Genomic DNA, 9,508 nt, shown 5'->3' with positions numbered 1-9,508 from the left:
GGATTTTGTTTCAGGATCATGTCTCAACACACCTTTACTAAGTTCTCACAATTTAGGCCTCATGCACACGACCGTATTTTGTTTCCGTGTCCGTTCCGTTTTTTTTTGGGGATAGGATGCGGACCCATTCATTTCAATGGGTCCGCAAAAAACGCAGACAGCACACCGTGTGCTGTCCGCATCAATATGTCCGTTCCGTTGCTCCGCAAAAAAAAATAGTGCATGTCCTATTTTTTTCTAGTTTGTGGACAAGGATAGGCATTATTACAATGGCTCAGCAAAAAAAACGGATCCGCAAAAAAAAAACGGATGCATACGGGATGTCATCCGTTTTTTTTGCGGATCCGCAATTCATAGCAACTCATAGTGTCATGGCACCACACACGTAAGGTTTAATCTCCATCCTCTGCAAAACTCTCGCTCACTGTCCTGCTCTAGTAGACACTCGCATGTGACAGATTAGGGATGAGACCTTGGTCTTCACCATGAGACAGGTGATTGAGAGTCCAGTTGGGATATACAATAGTATCACACTGCGGTCACAATTTTACCACAGCAGGATCAGCATACCCATTGCTTACCTATTAGTATCTGGCTGAACGCTAGCAGATCCCATTATAGTTGATGGAGATCCTGCAGTATGCGGCTATGCTGGATATGGTAAACTCCGGTAGTCTGTTGCTCTGCTGGAACAGACTAATGAAGTTGTTACCGCAGATGTGAACCTACCCTAACATACAGTACATACAGGTCTGCTTATGGTTCCATGTATTAAATCTTATATGCTCTCGCTCTCTTTTAGGCCTCCTGCACACGAATGTGTGCGCCCCGTGGCAATGCAGGAACACCGACCGTTTTGTCCAATACAAAACGGCTCCCAAGTGCCCTGCTGGGCAGACTTACCTTTTCCAAGTGCCCAAGCTCACCTACCTTCCCCTCTGCTAATCCTCTAACCACCCAAGAAGGAGAAGCCTTTAGAGGGGTCACTTTGAAAAGGAAAGTCCGTCCAGCTGGGCATTTGGGAGCCAAGGTTTGGTTATAATGCTCTTACAACGTTCTGATGGCCATTGGTGATAGTTATGTATGTTAGCGAAAAATACATGACACGTTCCCTTTAAACTTCTGACTTATATCCTCTTATCAGTAAACCAAACTATCATAAGGGCTTGGAAATCGTCCACTCTGCCATTATGTGGTCAAAGTTAGAATGAATAAAAGTCATTATAAAAGACATACGGAAATAGAATGCACATGGTGTCATTTCTGTTTTTTATGCGGACCCATTGAAGTGAATGGATCCACATACGGGCCGCAAAAAAAAGGGGCACAGAAAAAAAAACGTTTGTGTGCATGAGCCCTTAGGGCTTGTTCACACAACCGTGCCGTTTTTTGCGGTCCGCAAAAAACGGATGCCGCACGGGTGCCTTCCGCAATTTTGGAAAAGAATTTGCCGCAAAATGGACAGAATAGGACAGGCCACGGAACAAAGCAACAGATGCGGACAGCACACAGAGTGAGAAAACGCAGAAAACGTCCCGTATACGGAACGCAAAATACATTTGTGTGAACGAACCCTTATACAGAGGTATACACTGTATCATTTTCTGTTCAGTTGCAAACTTAGCACATACCGGACAGTTTTTTTTATCATATAGACAACTGCACACTGTTCACACAGAATAGGTTTTTATAACACCTTAGGCCTCATGCACACGACCGTTCAGTTTTTTGCGGTCCGCGGATCCACAAAAAATGGAAGCCGCCCGTGTGCCTTCCGCAATTTGCGGAACGGAACGTGCGGCCCATTGTAGAAATGCCTATTCTTGTCTGCAAAATGGACAACCTTTTTTTTTTTTTTTGCGGGGCCACGCAAAGGAACAACGGATGCGGACAGCACACAGAGTGCTGTCTGCATCTTTTATGCCCCAATTGAAGTGAATGGGTCCGCACCCAAGCCGGCTCGGATGCGGACCACAACTGCCTAAGGCTACTTTCACACTTGTGTTTTTCTTTTCCAGCATAGAGTTCTGTCACAGGGGCTCTATACCGGAAAAGAACTGATCAGGCATATCCCCATGCATTCTGAATGGAGAGTAAGGCTACTTTCACATTTGCGTTTGGGCTCCTGAACGCATCTGTCCAGCCCTAATGCATTCTGAGTGGATGCGGATCCGCTCAGAATGCATCAGTCTGGCAGCGTTTGGGCTCCGCTCAGCAGGCGGACACCTGAACGCTGCTTGCAGCGTTCAGGTGTCCGCCTGGCCTTGCGGAGGCAAACGGATCCGTCCAGACTTACAATGGAAGTCAATGGGGATGGATCCGTTTGAATTTGACACTATATGGCTCAATTTTCAAACGGATCCGTCCCCCATTGACTTTCAATGTAAAGTCTGGATGGATCCGTTCAGGCTACTTTCACACTTAGAATTTTTTTAACAATATAATGCAGACGGATCCGTTCTGAACGGATCCATCGTCTGCATTATATGAGCGGATCCGTCTCAGACGGATCCGCTCTGAACGCAAGTGTGAAAGTAGCCTAATCCGTTCAGTTTGCATCAGGATGTCTTCAGTTCAGTCATTTTGACTGATCAGGCAAAAGAGAAAACCGTAGCATTCTACGGTTTTATCTCCGGCGAAAAAAACTGAAGACTTGCCTGAATGCCGGCATTTTTTTCCATAGAAATGTATTAGTGCCGGATCCGACATTCAAAATACCGGAATGCGCAGACCTTTAGAAATGAGAAAAAAAGAAATACCGGATCCGTTTTGCCTGATGACACCGTAAAAAACGGATCCAGTACTGCAATGCATTTTTCTGACTGATCAGGCATTTTTCAGACTGATCAGGATCCTGATAACTCTGAAAAATTCCTGATCAGTCAGAAAAATTACATGCGTTTGCATACAGTTTGCCTGTTCAGGCAACAGATCTGCCTGCTGGAATCAAACAACGCAAGTGTGAAAGTACCCTTATAGGCAACTGCACATTTCACATTGGATTTTTTTTGTAACTTCATATAAACAGCTGCACACTGTTCACACTGGTTCTTACTGGGATCTTGTCTTTCAAGGCTAAGGCCTCTTTCACACGGGCGTCAGGTTTTTTGCCCGGATAAGAGGCGGGTGCGTTGCGGGAAAATGCGCGATTTTTCCGTGCAAGTGCAAAACATTGTAATGCGTTTTGCACTCGCGTGATAAAAATCGCGCATGTTTGGTACCCGAACTTCTTCACAGAAGTTCGGGCTTGGGATTGATGTTCTGAAGATTGTATTATTTTCCCTTATAACATGGTTATAAGGGAAAATAATAGCATTCTGAATACAGAATGCATAGTAAAATAGTGCTGGAGGGGTTAAAAAAAGAAAAGAAAAAAGTTAACTCACCTTATCCTCTTGATCGCGTAGTTCCCGGTCTCTTTTTACTAGCTGTGGGCTAAATGACCTGTGGTGACGTCAGATCACATGCTCCAATCACATGGTCCATCACCGTGGTGATGGAGCATGTGATCTGACATCATCAAAGGTCCTTTACCTGTATTTAATGCTCACCACAGGTCCTGCTCAACAAAGGATACAGAAGGAGATGCCGGGCTTCGCGATCAAGTGGACTAAGGTGAGTTTAATTTTTTTTATTTTTTTTTAACCCCTCCAGCGCTGTTTTACTATGCATTCTGTATTCAGAATGCTATTATTTTCCCTTTTCTCCATCCCGATCGTTTCCTAGCAACTGTGCGTGAAAATCGCACCGCATCCGCACTTGCTTGCGGATGGTATGCGATTTTAACGCACCCCATTCACTTCTATGGGGCCTGCGTCGCGTGAAAATCGCACAATATAGAGCATGCTGCGATTTTCACTCAACGCACAAGTGATGCGTGAAAATCACCGCTCATGTGCACAGCCCTATAGAAATGAATGGGTCCGGATTCAGTGCGGGTGCAATACGTTCACCGCACGCATCGCACCCGCACGGAAAACTCGCCCGTGTGAAAGGGGCCTAAAGAGTAAATAAATAAAAATATAAGATCACCCAAAAACGGCTGGGAAATGCTACTTATGGGTGGGGTTTGCATAAGTCCCACCCATTTTGACCCATGACAGGCTGAATTTGCCAGGACTGTTGGCAACTATGTATGTATGATAACTATTTATTTGTCAGGATATGTTATTACTTGTTACAACTTTGTATATGTATCAAGAAACAAAGCACAGAGTTCAGATAAAGCGCCTCTCTTCTTATGTACAAGTAACGTCTTTGAAAACAAGCATACCTTTAGGCTAGGTCTGCGCGACACATAGCGCACAACTACACTGCAACATATGTTGCGTGACAACTTTCATAATGGTAGTTTATGGTGTCGTGCTGAGTCTGTGACGCGACAGTCGCAGAAAAATCCATCTTGTCGCGGCGCAACACCATAGACTACATTATGAAAGTTGTCACGCTACATTGGTGCAACAAATGTTGTCGTGTAGACCTAGCCTTATAGACCTGCCTATTTATATTATTACATGCCATGTGTTTTGCAGATGGCACAAAGTGTGGAGATAAGTTTGGGTTCTTTCACACTTGCTGGATCCGGAAATCCGTGTGCAAATGGATAGCATTTGTAGACTGATCCGGATGCGGATCCGTCTAAGAAATGCATTGAAACCCCGGATCCGTCTCTCCAGTGTCATCCGGAAAAACGGAAACGGTATTTATTTATTTTTGCATTTTTAAAAGTCTGCGCATGCATTTTGCCGGAACACTTGGTGCTGGATCCGGCATTAATGCATGTCAATGGAAAGATATTTTTTTGGGCCTAAATACAAAACACTATGGGGGTCATTTACTTACAGATATATACCACGTTTTGTCATATATCTGTTACTGATTACGGCGCAATCTAAATCCTATTGAGAATCTGTGTCCAATCTGACTGAGCTTCAGCTATTTTGCAAAAATGTCAGCCTCTAGCTGGTAGAGACATACTCCAAAAGACTTGTCGCTATATTTGCAGCAAAAGGTGGTCCTAAAAAGTATTGACTCAGGGGGGCTGAATACAAATGTACGCCACACTGTCCAGATTTGCATTTATAAAATCTTTTGAAAACCATGTATCATTTTCTGTTCACTTCACACATACTTTGCTACTTTGTGTTGGTCTATCACATACAATCCCAATAAAATAGATTTAAGTTTGTGGGCGTAGCATGGAAAAATTCAAGAGGTAGTGTAAGGGATCGTCTCTTTTTCGGGGGTCATTCTCACAGAATTATCGCTGACAACCGTGTTGCATGTCCAAACAGTGCATTTATTGGACAGTATTCAGACACAGCACGACACAAATAGTACAAAACAATGAACACTGGCCCCGCTGGGCTCTAACTAAACATATCACCTAATCCCTGACTCGTCTACATAATGCAGTTCACACTTGGACTCAGATGCGGCTTTCTCAGCCAATCGCCCAGCAGCCTCCAGGCTGTAGCAAAACAGTATGTCAGGGGAACTAGGGCCCAGAAGTCCGCCTGACTCTGGCCGTGCAACCAGGCTCGGACTGGCCCGCAGGGGTACAGGGAAATCCCCCGGTGGGCCCCTGAGAAAGGTGGGCCCCTAGTCTCCCACCCCCTGCACAAGTGGCACATAATACATTAGATTTAGTACACTACATACATATATTCAATGTACAGCACCTCAACCAGCTTATGTTCATAAAAAAATCTTGTTAGATTATTTATTATATTTGAATGTATCTGTACGGTGGCCCCCAAAATAAATTTTACTGGTGGTCCCTAGGTACCCCAGTCCGACACTGCGTGCAACCCTATCACTGCAGGCGTCGCGTGGTCCCCCAAACTCCAGGCTATTCAAAGCCTTGTGGCCCCTCAGTCCTCCTGACGAAGACCACACACAGAGCCTCTGCAGGACTCTGCTTCACAGACTGACATACTGGGGGGTGCTTTATGCTGGCCTGATTACAGCAGGCCTCAACTGGGGATCCCTTCCTGCTAGGGAAAATCCTGCCCGGACTGGGGGGTGGATTGGGAGGTCCCACTGCCAAAACCTACCATCCCAATCCAAGTAAAATCCAGCACTGATTAAATAAAGAAAATAGCTCCAGCACCATCCTGGATTTCACCCACCTCAGCCACTTGAGAAACCGAGAAAAGATATACCCCCCTTCTGGGACTTTCGCATGCATTTTACTGTTCACATTGCCACAGTAAGAATACGTTTTAAAGGCATTGTATATCCCAGATGGTTTTGTATGGGCAACGGTTAGTTAACACTAGCAGTGTTAGCCCAGTTTCCAGGGTTATGGTCTGGTTCCGACCCCTGGTCAGAAAGTGTCTAGTCATCAATGCTAGAGGCTGCACATGTATGTGTGAGCTCTTAAGATGTAGTCCTGAAGAGAAGCCTGGTCCAGGGAATCTTTATCCCTGAGACCGAATGCTGCCAGAGATCAACCTAAGGGCTCATTCACACGGCCGTAGGTGGACCGTTCCGTGCATTGGGAACTGCAATTTGCGGTCCCCAATGCACGGGCAACCTCTGTACGTCCACCGGGATGAATCCAGACCCATCCATGCATTCATCCATTCCACAAAAAGATAGAGCAAGTTCTATCTTTTTGCGGAACGGAAGTACGGAACAGAACCCCACGGAAGCACTCCGTAGTGTTCCGTTCTGTGATTCTGTTCCGCATCTCCGGGCGGATTTCCGGACCCATTGAAGTGAATGGGTCTGCATCCATGATGCGGAATGCACACGGAACGGTGCCCATGTATTGCGGATCCGCGAAAGGGGATGACTGAAATACTACCTCTGAGGCGAGGAGAACAAACATTTACAGAAGGTTTAGAACCACCTTGCAAGGTGGTGCTGGAATCAGACAGTAAGGTACCATACGTTTATGGTAATACTTTACTGCTTGTGGAAAGGGTATATTGCGTTAGCGCCCATCACACTTTACCATGGTCTGGCCATCCAAACTAAGATCTGCTCACCGCAGCCTGGGAACTGCAGAAAATGTTAATGAGAATGGAATTGCGCGCCTCTTTTTATTTGGGAAGATTGCAAAGTGTACTCAGAGTGAGACTCAGGGAGGATTACTACCATCATCATTGCTGCTACCTGTACACAGCTATTGGGAGAAGACTACACTGTAATATACTTTGGAGCTTTGCCCGTTGCTATTTGTGCTACTACTACCACCATCATCAATTTAATAAAGAAAGACGTTATTTATTGCAATCAACAGGCCTGGTCATTGACTCCACCATTCATCCACCAGCTCCTACATCTGCCCTCCTGCTTTTTAGGTTTTTTTTACACATTGCAGAATTTTCTGCAACAAAAGCTGCAGGTGCAGAATTTCCAAAGTTGTGTTTTTTGTTAGGGATTGTGATGCAGATTTTGTGTGTGATTAACGTTGCGGATTTCTTTGCAGATCACATCTCCATTCAGCTACAGTAAATCTGCAAAAAAATCTTTATTTGCATTCTTTCCGTTGTTAATTCTGCAGCAGAACAGGTATTGTTCTGTTCCCATTCCCATAGGCTAACATGGGGGCGTCTTTATGCTGCATATGTTGTTGCAGAAAATGCAACATGTAAAGGTACCATAAAGGGGACCACTGTGTGCCTGTATGTGAGGAGTGATCTGAAGACAAGTGTAAAAGAGGCAATTGTGGGTGAGGATGTGGAAACCTTATGGGTGGAAGTTCAAAGGGATATAAACACTGAAAAATGATACTTTGTGTACCCCCTAAGATACTTTGTAGACCCCCTAACATCACAGAGGAGATAGAAACGCAACTGTGTAACCAAATAGAGGGGGCGGCACAGGCTGGTACATTGACTGGGGTCATGGTTCTGCCTCAACCGCAAAGGGGAGAAAATTCCTCAACTTGCTGCAGGACCACTCTATGGGCCAGTTTGTAGAAGCTTCCACTAGGGGCGATGCTCTGTTGGATCTGGTAATTTCTAATGATGCAGAGCTTGTTGGTAATGTTACTGTTCGAGAAACACTAGGTAATAGTGACCACAATATAATTATATTCCCTGTGGAGAAAATATCCTCGCCACTGGGTTTTGGAGGGGCCTGTTTGCCAGCCTCTTGCCTCAGGATTATGGCCCATGTACTAACTTTGAGGGAGAAGGCAGACCGGCCGCACAGCCCAAATCTGTGGAACTGTTTTGGGCAGGAAAGCCATGCTTGCGGTCGGTCAAATGTGACTTCCATGGAATTTGGGAACCCCTGCTCAGATCTGGGTGATTTTTGGATATGTTGTTCACCCAGATCAGAGCTATCCATGGATGTATATTTGTTTATTGGGATATGTGGGGTTTTAAGGTGTTTTCTGTGTTTTGGGAAAAATGTGTGTTTTCTACCTGTGAGTGATTGTATTTGTTGATTGCGTCAAAGACAATGCCCATTGTATTTTGTTAATTGTATCACAGGCAAGGGGGGTTGTGCACATTAGCTGGGAGTGTCTAACTATACAATCTATGTTGATTGGCTTTTGTGACTTTGTGTCCTGTGCTCCATAAGGTCCACGTGGATGGTAGTCTTGTGGGGAAAACTGTATATAAGAAATGCTTTTGTGCTCATTAAACAGACCTGCTTTACCCCTTCCTGAAGTCTTGGCTCATGTTTGGGGGATGGGATCACTACACTCTTGGCGATTGCTATATCACAATGCTCCCCTGAGTATAAGCTCTTGTAACAGCTTGTTCCTGGTTCCTTATCTCTGGATTTAGGAGAGGTTCACCCACTGGAAGCTGAAGCCCAGTCTTGGGTCCAGCGTGGGTAGAGAACGGCGAGACCCCAACCAAGCTGCGGCGGTTTGTGGGGTCTGTGGTGGTTACGGTTTTGAGCGCAGTGCTTGGAGCCCTCGGGAAGCACTAGGAGCATCCATCAACGGAGGTACCCAGTCGGGGTGCTAGGAGATCTGTTACATTCCCCCTAAACTATAAGAAGCAAACTCTGTCAGGCAGAGCAAAGACACTGAATTTTAAAAAGGCTAATTTCCCTTGGTTGAGGGCAGCATTTCAGGGCATAGACTGGAAGCAGCTATTGTTACATAATAAGGCCTCCTGCACACAAGGTCTTCAACCCCCAATCTGATCCTCAGTATAGGTCATCAGTACTGAAGTCCTAGAAAATCCCTTTAAAGAGCATCTGTCACCATGATCAATCCTATTAAAGAGGTTGTCTCTCTTCTGCAAATGGCATTTATCATGTAGACAAAGTTAATACAAGGCACTTCCTTCTGCAAGCATGCCCGCTGCATGGCTGGTGGCTGTTCTTGCATGCTATAGGAAAAAGCTTTGACCTCTTTGGTGGCCAAGACCACAGGTATAGGCCAGCGCTTTTTCCCATAGTGTGAAACCACAGCCACCACTGCTGGATTCCATGGTGGTCGTAACCTTGGATACAAGCAATGTATAATTTGATGGAAAAACGAATCAAGCCAGCAAAGGAGGCAATATGGACAATCACAGTACGTTAGGAAGTG

At 45.3% G+C, this 9,508-nt stretch overlaps 1 protein-coding gene across 1 annotated transcript in view; it reads left to right on the top strand.

The window, feature by feature from the left end:
• Positions 1-624: 624 nt before the first annotated feature.
• LOC122944193 (fibronectin type III domain-containing protein 7-like) overlaps positions 625-9,508 on the top strand; it is a 40,905-nt gene continuing 32,021 nt past the window's right edge. The window contains exons 1-2 of the mRNA XM_044302419.1: positions 625-660; positions 803-1,030. Of these exons, the coding sequence (XP_044158354.1) occupies positions 625-660; positions 803-1,030 (264 nt within the window). The remainder of the gene's footprint in view (positions 661-802; positions 1,031-9,508) is intronic.

Source organism: Bufo gargarizans, chromosome 7 (assembly GCF_014858855.1).
Source record: "Bufo gargarizans isolate SCDJY-AF-19 chromosome 7, ASM1485885v1, whole genome shotgun sequence".
NCBI lineage: Eukaryota > Metazoa > Chordata > Amphibia > Anura > Bufonidae > Bufo > Bufo gargarizans.
The sequence above is the reverse complement of the archived record's forward strand: the minus strand, read 5'-3'. Positions and strand labels throughout refer to the sequence as shown.